Source organism: Gracilinanus agilis, chromosome 2, assembly GCF_016433145.1.
Source record: "Gracilinanus agilis isolate LMUSP501 chromosome 2, AgileGrace, whole genome shotgun sequence".
NCBI lineage: Eukaryota > Metazoa > Chordata > Mammalia > Didelphimorphia > Didelphidae > Gracilinanus > Gracilinanus agilis.
Genome location: NC_058131.1, coordinates 715,062,195 through 715,077,183, shown reverse-complemented (window position 1 = coordinate 715,077,183; position 14,989 = coordinate 715,062,195). Strand labels below are relative to the sequence as shown.

At 35.4% G+C, this 14,989-nt stretch overlaps 1 protein-coding gene across 1 annotated transcript in view; it reads right to left on the bottom strand.

Annotated features, from left to right (window-relative positions):
- PCDH15 (protocadherin related 15) overlaps positions 1–14,989 on the bottom strand; it is a 660,961-nt gene that overhangs the window by 588,277 nt on the left and 57,695 nt on the right. The window contains exon 3 of the mRNA XM_044660331.1: positions 11,313–11,432. Coding sequence (XP_044516266.1) covers positions 11,313–11,432 — 120 coding nt within the window. The remainder of the gene's footprint in view (positions 1–11,312; positions 11,433–14,989) is intronic.

Sequence of the window (14,989 nt, the reverse complement as noted above, 5' to 3'; positions counted from 1 at the left end):
TTTTAATAGAATAGCAATGCATAGTTTAATCAATCAATTCATCGATAGACATTTATTAATTATCTAAAATGTTCCAGATTATGTGCTAAACACCAGGCACACAGAAAAAAACAACCATCACCACAAGTATGCAAGAGTTCCTGCCTTTAAAGAGGTTACAATACAATCTATGGGAGAGACAGAATGTAAACAAATAGATAGAAGGCAAACTATATTGGGGGCGGAGGAAGTAGTCATTAACAGAGGGTGATCCCTATATCAGTCTTGTGAGGTAGTACTATCATTATCCCCATTTTTCAGATGAGGAAATTGAGGCATAGTTTAAGTGACTTAGTTTACAACACAGAGAAGTATTTTGTGGAGGAATTAAATTCAAGTGTTCCTTACTAGAAGTCTAATACTTTATATTGTTGATGTTGATTCTGTTCATCCATTCAGTCATGTCTGATTCTTCATGACCCCATAGAATATAGCACTCCTTCTATCCATCATTATCTCTAGAAGTTTGTCCAAATTTCTGTTCCTTGCTTCCATGACACCATCTATGTATCTCATTCTCTACCATTCCCTTCTCTTTTTACTTTAATCTTTCTCAACGTTAGGGTCTTTTCTGATGAGTCCCATCTTCTCATTTTGTGGACAAATTATTTAAATGTCAGATTCAGTATTCATTTGACCTTCCAGTGAATAATATGATTTTTTTTCACTAAATATAATACTTTATCTTCTAATCCTAGTCTAAGTAATGCAAATCACTTGCCTCAGGCCCTAAAGTTTATAAATTGATAAAGATAGGCCTGGAAGAAAAGTTTCCCAAAATTAATGTTCTTTCTATTATAATCTCCTCCTTATAGTTAGTATATATGGCATTTTGTTTTCAGATTGGCCATCTAGATTTCTTTTTATAGCAATCTCTCTTGGGTAAAAATAGCTACCATTGAGTCAACATGATTTTTTAAAATCATTTAAAATGCAACCTATATTTTACATAAAAGAAATCAAAACAAATAAACAAACAAACAAAAATAACTATAACAAAATGCTTTTAGTTTGTAACATTTGGTATACTTTTACTGATTCAAGATTATAGTCCAGGTTAGCTAGGACAATGATGCCACAGTCTTCCTAATTCTTCTAGAGTCTGGGGGATTCAGATATATAAGAAAAGAGATCAAAACTGCTCAGGAAAAGCTGACAAAATTGTGTCAAAATCTACAGTCACACTTTTCTAGGCCTCCCAGAAATTAGCTGCTGGAGCCTGTCACCGCGTCCTCCTTTCTCGAGTTTTCTGAGTGGCAGGAGAAGTTAAGGAAAATCACATGTTCCATGTTTAGTCAAACTCCTATGCTTTAAGGGACATGTCAACGGCTTCTGCCACATCCTATTACATTATCCCATGGAAAATACTGAACAGCTTCCAAGTCAATCCTTGCAAGAATGACAAGGAATGAAATGTATGGTTGGTGAAGAGAGAAAAAAATTTTAAAGAAAATATCAAAAATAGCCCATATACCATCTCACCCAGAGCATTCCATCTCCTCCCATTGTGCCTTTATAGGGACTGTGCCTCATGCATATAATTCATTCTCATTGTCTCTTGCTCACAACATTTTTCTCTACTTTGCCCTTTTCTCTCTTCTCTTCTTTCTCCCATTTCTCTCAATCTTTCTCTCCCAGTGTCTCTGACTCTGTTTTTTTTGTCTCTCTTGCTATATCCTGTAGAGCTCCTCATCCCACCCCCTCATTTCTAAAAGAGGATGATTCTCCTGTTACTACCTACAGAACACATTTTCTAATCTTCTTAGAGATCTGGACCCTCTTTCTCTCTTCAAATCATTTTGCATAACTCAGTAAGTTTTGTTTGGATGTGTGTGTTTTTGATCCTCCCTCTGACAACCTAAGCTCCTTGAGAAAAAAGGATAAAAGCAGAATAGAATCAAATTATAGGAAAAGTCGAATAGTAAAGTCATAAAATTAAAAAGCAGAGGTTCTTAACTTGTGATGGGATCATTGGCACCTTGGTGAAGTTCATGGGCACCTTTACAAGATAATATTTTTTTTAAACCCTCACCTTCCATCTTAGAATCAATAACTATATATTGGCTCCAAGGCAGAAGAGTGGTAAGGGCTAGGCAATGGGGGTCAAGTGACTTGCCCAAGGTCACACAGCTGGGAAGTGTCTGAGGTCAGATTTGAACTTAGGACCTCCCATCTCTAGGCCTGGCTCTCAATCAATTGAGTTACTCAGCTGCACCCCAAGATAATATTTTTTTTTAATAATTAGTTATGTCAAATTCCATTTGGAGGTTATTGGATATACTTTTTCCTTTGTCCAAGTTGATAAGTACCTCAGAAATCTTTATATATGGGGAGGGTGGGTCTGGGCGGTAGGATGGGAGCCAGTCCATGGACATCATTCTAAGAATCCCCATTATGAATGAACTAAACAGATCATTAACAAACTAATAGCTAAAGAATCAAAATGTATTATGTACATAGCAATTATCTAGAATAAACTACAATGATTCAGGAATGGAGATACAAATCCTCCTAGTTCCAACAATTACTAAATTGTTTGGATCCTTTATCATCTGTAACACTTTTATCACATAACAATAACAACACTAATGATATTTAACTTAAAAAGCTTTAATATTTACAAAGTATTTTTACAATATAGGGTGAATTCTATTAATATTCTTATCTTACAGATGAGAAAACTGAGACAGAGTGTGATTGAGAAATTTGCCCAAATTCACAACACAAGTGCAGGAGGGAATACTATCTCCCTGTAATATTATCTTGGAGTCTTTCAAAACCTAGGCTACTTATGCATTTATTTTATATCACAAACATTTTCACAAATTACTTTCCTTTCTCATATTCCACTTTAAAAAATGATTTGCAATTTTAATGTATGACATAATTGTAGATAACAGCCTACAATTAGAATCCACTTGAAAAGTAAATAAACCTTTAGACTTGCAAATTGGAATTTGGGAAGAGGTTAAGAGGAAATCCTAGCCACTCAAACATACTTCCATCAATTACTTGCTAATTTCTGAGAAATCTGATCTCCTAAATCATAGTGACTCAATTTATTTCATTTGTCCTAGGCTTCATTTTTTGTCTTTATCTTGCCCAAAGCCTAGCTCAAAATGAATATTTGATAATTGATTGGTTAATGGAAATGGATTGAATGGTATTCTCTGCTAAAGCTTTTCTAGGGGATTTTAGTGTTACCTTTTTATGTATTCCAGTACTAGCTAGGTTTCCAAAGGTGTTGGGATTCCTTAATATTGGTGCCTTAAAAGAGGGGAGGGGAGAGAGTAGGCTTCTTTCTTCACTGGATGAGATAAAGCAATGAAATTCAATTATTTATATATGCCTCTCATTAATTTTGAGGGTAAGGACTGAGGACAGTATTCATATATATTTTCCCCAAGTCCCCACAGTCTGATTCTCTCCTCAAGCTTTCAAATGTCAACATTGACATGGTAGCAGTTTTTGCCCCAAACAACTAAATGTCAAAGCTGATTCTTCCTTGTCTCCTTTGGATGTGATCTGTGATCTGGCTGAGGTCTATGAATGATACTGCTCTCCTAACTCTCTAGGCCAGCTACTTATGCCTCATTTGGAAAGTTGAGTTGAAAGATTCTGGGGTTACCTTGCGAAAATGATGTATAAAGGCCATTTAGTGGGGAACTGACCATTTTAGCTGAGGATTAAATGAGATGGTTCTCTTTTCTTTCTGCTCTAATTTCCCTGCTTTAAAAATAAATATCCACGAAAACCTCGCAACTGAAGGTATGGTAATGAAAGAGAAAGCCATTTTGATGGCCTATTTTGAGGATGAGAAAAGGTTAGGCTTGGTGTTGTTCAGTTGTGCCTGACTTCATGAGAATGACCATATTTGGTATTTTCTCAGTAAAATTCCTGGAGTGGTTTGCCGTTTCCTTCTCTACCTTATTTTATGAATGAGGAAACTGAGGCAAATATACCTAATTCTCTTGCCCAGCATCATCCAACCAGCAAGTTTGTGAAGTCGTATTTGAACTCCAGAAAGATGAGTTTTCCTGACTTAAAGTCTTAAACTCCATCAACTGTGCTGATTGGTCTAGAGAGTATAAAATAAACCAACATAAGCAAGCATTTCCATATATTTCCAACAAGTAGGGCAACAGAAGATTAGGCAAAGTTTCAGGCAGAGTATGGTTCTCCAGCTACAGCCCAAAGAAAGAAAGGAGTTTTATAGGTAGAGGTAGAAAGGGAATGCATATTGGGCAGAGGGAAGGCTAAGGCAAAGGCACAGAGGTAGGATTTTAATTGATGCTTGTAAAGAACAGAAAGAGCACAGACGTTTCAATAATATCCAATGAACCTTAAAAAAGGGGCTTCAAAAGCTTAAAAGAGAGACAGTGAAGGAATAATAGTGTGTTAAATAAGTTTGCATTCATGAACTTATTCATTTAGGATACCTTGGCCTATGGGAGTAGTACTAAAGCTAAGTGGATTGATGAGGAGGGTGTCTGTGGTGCATCCTATCAAACTTCAAACAGTACTTAGTTCAGAGCAAAGAGATGAAGCTGAAATTGATGATTTGGGCTACTATTGGCAGTGGTTATCATAGCCTACTAGGTGTAAACTCTCTCAGGGCAGAGTTTACTTTATTTAAGGGATCTGGGTCTAGCACACTGCTGGGCACATATTTGTTACCAGTTTAATAAATGTTTGTTAAATTGGATTGAATTGAACATTGATAATCTACATGGGCAGGGAGTTGTTGGCACAGTAGATATACTGCCAGGCCTGCAGTCAGGAAGACCTGAGTTCAAATCTGACCTCAGGTATTTTCTAGTTGTGTGACTCTGGACAACTTGCTTAAAACTGTTTGCCTCAGTTTCTTCATCTGTAAAATGAGCTAGAGAAGGACATCACAAGCCACTCCAGTATCTCTGCAGAGAAAACTCCAATTAGGGTCATAGTGTTGGACACAACTGAAATGATTAATCTACAGCAATTTACAGGGGAGACTGTAGAGCTACCAAATGTGGGGTTGGCCAATGACTTTGTGTTTTTTTTTATTAATATCCTTTACCCCAACCCTGAGAAGGACCATAGAAAATCATGCATTGGTATAAAGAGAATACATTTTCATAAGGAGATAGTTATATTCTGTTGCTACTCTAACAAGTACTGAACAGAATAAGCAATTGAACACAAAGCCATCTGGAATTGAATATAAAATAATCAGAATTTCACAGAATCAAAATCAGAAAATATCAAAATGAGTAGGAACCTCAAGGGCCCTCTAATCTAACCTATTCTTGATGTCGAATTCTATCTGAGATGAGAGGTCATCTATCTTTGAAATCATGTGTACTTCTCTGGTTTTGGTAGTGGTGGAGGGGGTGAAGAAGTGGTTAGAATAAGATAAGTAGCAGGGTGGTTAAGAATAAAGAATTACCACATGTTATAAAATATCAGCACATTTTCACTCTTAAATTAATTGGTGAGTTCAAAGAACATGCTCAAATGACAAGGACAAACACTCGGCATTACTTTATGCCATCCTTTGGAGGCCTTTTGAGACCGGGGATTTGTCCTATTGAAGAATGATAATTGGTATTTTTACTGTGTCTTCAACTCCAGAGTTACAAAGAGTCCTACATACTCATCAAAAAGATGAATATTTTACCTGTGCTGGTCCATTAGAAATAACTCTAGTGATCTGTGATTTGCTGCCTCACAGCCTGCTGTTCCCATAGGAAACTTTCATCTGCCTCCTTTCTAGTGCTTAGTTACCCAGATGCTCAGTTTCCCTCCTCACTGTCCATACTTTTCCCCTAGCCCATTAGTCAGCTCCTTGTCTCCTACACAGGAGCCAAACTGAGTAGATGCTTTGAAATCACAATGCTGATTTCTCTGGTTCAAATCAGCCCAAGTCTTCAGTCTGTTGACTCAATCACTGAGAGGACTACAAATCTTTCTTTTGTGAAGTCATTACCATTGCTACTGAAAATAGCATACCAGAAAGATGTGAATTCCTTCTAGGGCAGGGCAGCAAGACTGGCCTGCATGGTGTAGTGGGAAGGGAAGTATAGATAAGATAAGAGGACCTTAGCTCAAAATCCTTTAATTTACAACTTAATTACTTTGTGATCTTGATAATCCCTTCACTTCTCTGGCCCCTGGTTACTTTAGTTATGGAAAGAGGGGATTGTACTAGAGCACTTGTCAGTTTCAAATAGATATGGAACATTAAACCACAGAAAAATATCCCTATAGTCTATATTGACTTAGCTATTGTTATTCAGTTATTTTATTTATGACCTTCTCTTCATGAGCTCATTAGTTTTCTTGGCAAAGATACTAGAGTGGTTTGCTATTTCATTCTGTAACTCATTTTACAGATAAGGAAACCAAGACAACAAGGATTAAGTGACTTGTTTAGGGTCACATAGCTAGTAAATGTGTCTGAGGCTAGATTTGAATTCAGACTCTCCTGAATTCAGGGCAAGCATTCTATCTAATGCGCTACCTTAAATCCATATATTACTCTCTACATGCATCATCCCATTTGATTCCCACAATATCTCTCTGAAAGATGCTCCAATTATTCCTAATTTAATTATCCATGAGAAAAATGAAGAGTTTGTAAGTGATTAACCCATGGTCTCACAGTTGTGATAATGAGATTAAATCTACCCTACCTCATCTTTAGATTTAATTACCAAAGGTAAAAATATCTTCACTTAATTCACAAGTTGGGAGGTCTGTGACCAATGTGTGCTAGAGTAGATGACATATCAGAATTTACTGACAGCTTCCTAAGCAATCCTAAGAAAAGCATCCATTGTGATTGGACACGTAAACTAAGAGGAAGGCACAGGAAGTGATGCAAAAGAGGCCCTTTTAAAAATAGAGTTTAGTAAGCTCAGGGCTCTCTTCTGGTTTGTGACCAGGATTTGAAGGATCTCTATATCTGTTCAGACTGTTTTTAAATCTTTCCTTTGGAATTCCACATGGTGAGTGTAAAGACTGTGTCTTCCTGAATTTCTCTTAAGGAACTTCACTTTCAAAAAAGTCTCTGTGACTAAAGCTTTTGCTTCATATGTCTCCAGGACCTTTGGATCTTGGCCCTCAGCTCAAGGCTTGTCCTTTTTCCAATTGAGGACTAGTTAGATCTGCTTGGGTTAAACCAGGGAACTAAGCGAATTATTTAGTGTGTCAGGTTAAATATCTTACCTTATCCTCTCTCTAAATTTCTTAATTTCTCTCTCTCTTCTCATTTGTAAATAAACTTCCATAAAAGTTATTTTGACTTGAGGTTATTCTTTAATTGGGGATTGATAATTATTCAATTCCCTGGCAACCAAACCTTTTAATATTCATCCAATCAAAACCTCCTTTTACCCCTTACATAGTATGTTTAAGTTATGGAGTTTGCACCCAGATTATCTTCAATCAGTACCTCCTGTTGCCCTTTAAACATGGTTTGTTTAAGTTGTGGGGTATGTTTAAGTTTTGGTGTTGCACCCAGATTATCTTGCATCAGTGAGGAATGCACAATTTCTGTACTTCATTTTGCTGTAAAAAACTCCTAAGGACTTTTCTAGTAGGAAAACAAAAAAAAAATAATTCCATTTATATTCAAATAGAGCATTAATTCAGTATTAAATAGTATTACTAAGAAATCCAGAAATAGATATAGCTTAATTTATGTGTGCATGTATAGTAATATATACACACACATTAAATATTTATTTAAATTACATATAAATATATTATACATGTTTATATTGACATACATGCAAGAGTGGGGTTTCACCCACATAAATAATTAATCAATAGAATATCTTGTTATTGAATAACTTTCCTATAATCTTATCACAATGTGTGGACAGTTCCTCTATCAATTTGAAAAGGCTATAGGACTTTGAGCCACTGTATAGAGAGTTTAATGAAACAGGAAATGTTTGGGGATTTTTTGAGAATATAAAATTACATCTTTTGATTTTTGTATAAATATAAAAAGTCCTTGAGTCAGTCATTAGTGAACTAGAGAGGTGGAATCAAACTTCTAAAAGGGAATCACTTTCATGAGAATTAGATGGAGGAGTTTTTCTGTTTTCTCCTTCCTCTATTCTTTTGATCATTCTATTAAAGAAAATGGGACCTGTGGGTACAATATATTCTTTCTGAAGGATGAAGAAGTCTCTTGAGAAAAGGAAAGGCTAAGCCTCTCTTTTCCTATCTCCTATAGAGGGTGACAAGCCTCAGGGCTGATGTTCTTATATAGGTAAAAAGGAAATACACCTGCCTATCTCTTTCCTGGCCTTAATGGTGCCTGTGAATAAATGTTTGAATTTTTGTTGTTGTTTTTTGAAATGTCCTGATTTTATGCAAGCAAGTGTCTAGAGAGGGAATTGACCAGGTCCAAACCAAGGATGATCGATGTGTAGGGTCCATGTATATCACTAGGAATATCATGGAAGCAGGCTTAACTGATGACAAGTTCTGCATTAGGAGCTGAGGAAGATACCAGGGACAATGAGGCACTTGTGGATGGATTACTTCAGGGAACATGAGACCTTGAGGTAGAGAGAAATGTTAGTCACTTACTCTAAAAAGGCACTGACTCTTGGAATCCAGCACAAAGTTACACCTCAGGAGTACTTCATAAGGATATTATGTAAAAGGATAAAATGACCTCCACAGGAGTTTTCAGTTGTTCTTTATTTCCTCAACATATGCCCTACTAGCTTTGTCTTCAGTGTTTGATCTCATTCTTCTTATTAATTCTATGGAATGAGAGAGTGCACCCCTGGTTTATGAAGGATCCTTTTCTTTTTTTTTTTTTTGGATGTGGTAGGGAGGCACAATGATAATTACTTTATTACTATATCTATTACTATAATTACACAATTACTTCTCACTAAATCCATTTAATATTTGATTGACAATGGGGAAAACACTAGCGTTTTGAATGACTCTCAGGTTCCATTAGAACTCTTAAGTGGAAAAGGATTCAGCAACCCTTTAAAGAGACAACATGTCCATGTTAATGGAAGGTGGAGGAGTGGCCTGAGGGTGTTAAATAAAGAACCATTGGTGGTGATGGAATACTATTGTGCTGAAAGGAATGATAAACTGGAGGGTTATTTTGTGAACTGGAAAGACCTCCAGGAATTAATACAGAAACAAAGGAACAGGACCAGTAGAACATTGTACACAGACACTGAAACACTGAGGCCTTATCAAATGTAACAGATTTGTCTACTAGTAGAAATGCAATGATCCAGGACAACACCAAGGAGCTTATGAGAAAAATGCTATCCATGTCCAGAGAAAGAACTGTGGGAACAGAAATGCGGAAGAAAAACATGATTGATCACATGGTTCAATGGAGATTTGTTTGGGGTTTTGACATTAAAAGATCACTCTATTACAAATATGAATAATATGGAAATAGGTTTTGAATTGTGATACATGTATAACACCATGTAATTATTTGTCAGCTCTGTGAGGAAGAAGGGAAGTGAGGTAGGAAAGAACATGAATCATGTAGCCATGGAAAAGTATTATAAATAAATATTTTTTAAAAAGAAATAATGGGCTATTTTGAAGTTATTTGGTAGTTTTTGTGGTAGAGTTTTTAAATTATTTTGAAGGCTCTGTAGTCATTTTTTAGCTTAATTAATTTCTTTTCAGTTCAGTTCATTTCAATTTAATTTAATAAACAATTATAAGAACCTTTTATGTGTCAGCCACTGTCCTAGGTACTGAGGAAACTAAAATGAACTTATTAAGTAGCTTCCAATCTATTAGAGAATTCAACTCATGCATACTTTGTCTTTGTTTTCCCCTAAATTCCTCACATCAGTGGGACACCCAATGTGTTGGGCACCCACAGGCAGATAATAAGCATTCATTAAGTTCTTACTATGTACTAGGCATTGTGCTAAGCCTTAGCCTCTCTCCAGGCCATGTAATATTAAATAGTTTGCAGTGAAGCTAACTGGATATCTCTCAACATATGATCTGCCCACTGACTTTTTCAGACATATGCTCAGCTTCTTGTCCCATACAAAATTTACCTAAGTTTCCAAGCATTCTGCTCCTATTACTTTTATTAAAGTTATCAAAGTCATATATATTATCCTAAGTTGAGAACAGGGCAAAGAGGTAACCTTCCATATGAAAATTTATTTGCGTTAGTGTCCCCTTTCCACTAAAAATTCTTTAGTAAAATGCTATAATTTTTCTTGCTTTTGACTCATTGAGTTAGAGATATAGTCAAAGGTTGGTTGACTCCATGATACTTCTGGCTTGCTAAACTAGATTTTTCTCTCCTTTAATTTGAACTGTTTTAGTGTCACCTGTAGGGAAGCGTAAGAAAATATAAACAGTTTTGTTTGGAAAGGAGATTTAAACCAAGAGATCACTGAAATAAGATGCATGCAGAAGAGAGAATGACTTCAGGTTTCAATGATAGCAATGTCAGTTTTCATGAGATTAAAACTCTGGAAACTACCTTGGAAGTTTCTTGATTCTTATCTTTGATTGAAACAGTGAGTGAAAAAGGAAACTTTGAATTTTAAAGGTTAAAAGAGGCGGGTGAGTCATTTAAAACTTGGCATCCTCAGTTCTTCTCATCTGTGAAATGGAAGTTATGACAGTACTAATCTCACAGGATTTCTGTGAGGATAAAAGAAGACAAATTTTTAAAGAACACTGGAAATTGTATAGCACCACTTAAAATACTAGCTATTATTGCTTCGTATTCTGTAGAAGTAGATAACTTGGATCAAAAATTAGAACACACACATGTCCAAAAAAACCTAAACAACCTCATTTAAATGTATGAAGTTCTATGCAAATACTGGAATTTTTTTGTTAAATTATAACTAACTGAATCACAACAGTATCAGAATATCAAAATGAAATAAACCAAAGCCAATGAATTGGAAAATAATCATGACAGATGTATATTATAATAAATTAAAAAAAAAAAAACAGAACCTTATATAGTAGCTAGAAAGGTAGCCTGAATAGAGAAGATGGGTTTAAGTAACTTCTGTGATATATACTGGTTCTTGACTTGGGGCAAACCATGTCACCTCTCAATGTCCCCCTTTCCTGGGCAATTCTCTAAGACTTATAAATTAGAAACAAGGAGTTAATATGCATTGGTGACAGAAATTCTTTACTGGGAACTCATTATTCTAAAACTCATTAACTACTCAAAAAAATTCAATAAGTTTTCACTCACTTCCTCAGTTAACTGTCTTTTAAAAGCAGATACTTACCGGATCATCTGGATTGTACTGGATGACATATTCTATCTGTCCATTGGGGCCATCATCTATGTCTGTAGCTCCATTATCTCCAGAAAACCCTGTGAATATGGTAGTTCCTACTGGTGTGAGCTGAAAAGGAATAAAGAAAAAATAAAATAAGAAATCAAAATTCCTTCTCTATACCATACCTAAAACACTGAACCATAATTAGGACTGTGTGTAATCAAAGTAGGCAGCTACTCATGTAGTGTGATTGAAAGTTGACTAATGACATTTTTGGCCAACAATACCACTCAGGTAAATTGCTGGTATAATTGCTGGTACCTGCCACATTCCTTGGTTTTAATCTGTTGGAGGCTACTGGCTAAATGGAAATATGTTATTTCCTAAGCTGCACTTTAACCTGTTAGTATGTTGTTTATTAGGTACAAGCACATATACACACATACACCTGGACACTTAAAACCTGGTAATAGCTGTTCCTGTAAAGAAAATAATAGAAGAATGTATCTAACTGGAGAGTGGATCACAGATTTAGTCCTGGAAGGGAGATCAGACACCATTGTGTTTTGGGGTACAGGTTTCTCTCTGTACACCCCGATTCCAGAAGTATTCTAAATCAAAGGGGACATGAAAATTCACTTTTAGAAGCATCTAACCCCCTTTCAACTTTCCTCTAGATCTTCAATTAATATAGATATGCACCTCAGGGTTCTACCATGATAAAACATCATATATAGGTACTGTGTAATTAGAAAATTTTAAGCCCTTGGATTTCATCTCCCAGAATCCTTTTCCTTTCATCCATGTAGGGTCCTTATGTATTGTAAAAAAGTTTGCTATAACCCCACCTTCTCTCTCTCTTCTCTTGGTACTGTGGTTGGGTTAGCTCCCTCTTTACTCTAATTTTTTATTTTCCTTTATTTCAAGTTATTATTAATAGATCTTATAAAATATAATACTTAAAGGTGCTGTATATCAAATTTTAAGCTTACAGTACCTAACTTAATCATCCTTTGGATTTTATAGACTATCTCCCACACCCCAATCTCAATGCAATTACTTTTTCCCTAATCCCTCTTTGTCTTGTCCAGTAACCCCTGCTGTGAAAGGGGTATAAAATCCCCTTACCCCATCACCTGGTAGAGGCAGTGTTGATCCCCCTTCACACTATCTCCCAGCCATTTCAACATGACTTCTAACTTAATAAATTTCTCTTTTTATTTTTAATCTAAGTTTTGGAGTCTTGCATTCTTGCAAAAGGTACCTGTGTCAATTCAATATTTCACCCCAAAGCTCTCCCACAACAATTGGAGCTATTAAAGAAAATGAGACAAGTAATATAAGAAGATGATACAACAGAGCCAGAATTTGAACCTAGATTTTCTGACTAAAATAGCAGAGCTCTTCCCATTATACCATATTGTTCAGGAAAACATCAAGTCAAGGAACCTATTATATATATATATATATATATATATATATATAATTTATTATTATCTCTATTATTATATTATTATTATATTGTATACTTACATATAATATGTAAATATATTATATATTATAAAATATCTATATTTTGGTGTTCAGCATAACAAATAGGGCTTTATATTCTGTTGGAAATGACTTCTTTTAAGAAGAGTAACAGTAGTATGCTTATGCTTTCCTTTTCCTACGGAAAAAGATTTCTTTTTTATTGAGAGCCTATGAAAGATGGGGAATTCCCAGAAATCAATATTCATACTCTGGACTGATCACAGTTTCCAAGTTCCTGATATTTCAGATTTTCATCACCAGCAGCTCTCATCCCATCTTTGGAGGTATGTTCAGAAAGGACATGCAAAAGGTACTTTAAGCTCTTCCCCTTTAAATCTAGATGAAATGGCTTGTAGCCAATAGTTAGATTTTTATTTTCTTTGGACAGAAAAGTCTTATTTTTATATTGGTGTTTTATTAAAAATGAAAAGAAACAAAAATACAAGAGTCTATGGATTCTGATACTTAAAAGGTTTGTATTCGTTGAAACCTGTCTTATATAAGATTAATAAGAAATAAAAACATCACTGGCCTAGCCATTCAAGCCTTGAGCTTTTGATGTTATCATTGCTTAGAATCTAAAGATTTTTTAAGAGTAGAATTTATAAACATTAAGCATTTAAATTAAACCCAAGACTGTATATTTCCCTTTCTACTCAGTTAAAAAAAGTCATTAGGTGAAACAGGACAAAAAAACAAAACAAAACAACAACAAACAACACTGTCAGAGCCTGAAATTAGACACCAAGTGATTGGACTCTAGCCAAAAATCAGCCTGAGGGAACAATCCCATTTCAATACTGAAAAGAATCTTATTGTAATCTCTCTATTGTTGGGTTATTTATTTATGTTTAAAATGCCTTGACACATTTATGTTGTCAGAATTGTGTGACTTTTTTGTTTCTTTTCCACTGAAACAAGTGTGAAAGTCAAAAACCCATTTTCTTCTGGGTATTTATCTGTGCTTTGTTCCCTGATTCCCCAAAGAAGTAATCTGAGGGTTAGAAATAATGTCTCCATGTTTTTTGCTTATTGGTGGGAAATTGCCAACATCAACATTGTTTTCATTACTCTGAATGCGGGGAGTATTACAACATAGAAGAATTAAAGCAGAAAGATTGATAGAATGCTATATTTCAATGTAATGGTTTATTTCTCACAATCTGATTTGTCTGCAAAGTCATTTGCAATGACTTGAACTCTAATATGGCATTTGCCCTGAGCTCTTGAACGCTATGCCAGGGGATTGTAGTTTTAGTAGATCTGAGTTTGCTGGAGGGAACTCAAGTAAAGTTCTAGAAATAGTCTGTGTTGCATTTATCAAAATAAGTGTAACTGAATATATATAGAAAAACTCATTTTCAGTAGTCCTTCCACTTGGTAATGAATTCCTTGTCCATAGGAATCTGCAAATCAGTTTATTGTACTTAGCTCTCTGATCTACATCCTCTCTGTCAGACTTACTGGAGCTTTCTTCAACTAGCTTGTGACAATTTCTAAACTTCAATATGTTAATTTGCTTTCTCCATTGATTGAATGACAGTTCCTTCAGAGTAGGGACTTTTATTATCTTTGCCTTTGTATCCTCAGTATGCTGCACAATGTCTACAATTACCTGCTATTTATTTTGTATTTACCAGTATAACATGGTTGACTCTATTTTCACTCTCTCTGGGCTAGGCATCTTGAGATAGTAGGGAAGTTTTTTGTTTTTTTTCTCTGCCATCAGCTTGAGTACCTACCAGATAACCCCTACAATGACGATTTAATATTAGCTTTTACAAAGAAAGCTTTTTTATTTTTTTAAAGGATCTATTCAGAACAATTGCATAGTTATTGCTCCCAATACCTTTTGGTAATGTGCTCTTCTACCTTTTTTGTGGTCTCTGGGAAATTAGACTCTAAATTTAGGTCAGTTCCCACAAAGTATCATTCCTACAAAGAAAATTCATGTCAAGATGAAGCAAAATTGACCCAAGATGATTCCTTCAGCTGGGCAGAGGCTTTCAATGTGGTTCCTTGCTCCCTAGGGAATTCATGCTGGGTGTAAAATCTGGCTAAGAGCTGTCTTCTCAATTTCTGTGACATATACAAGTTTGATGGTTCTGTTTCTATCCCTGGACACTAGGGTCTAAGTGACCAGTGAAGTC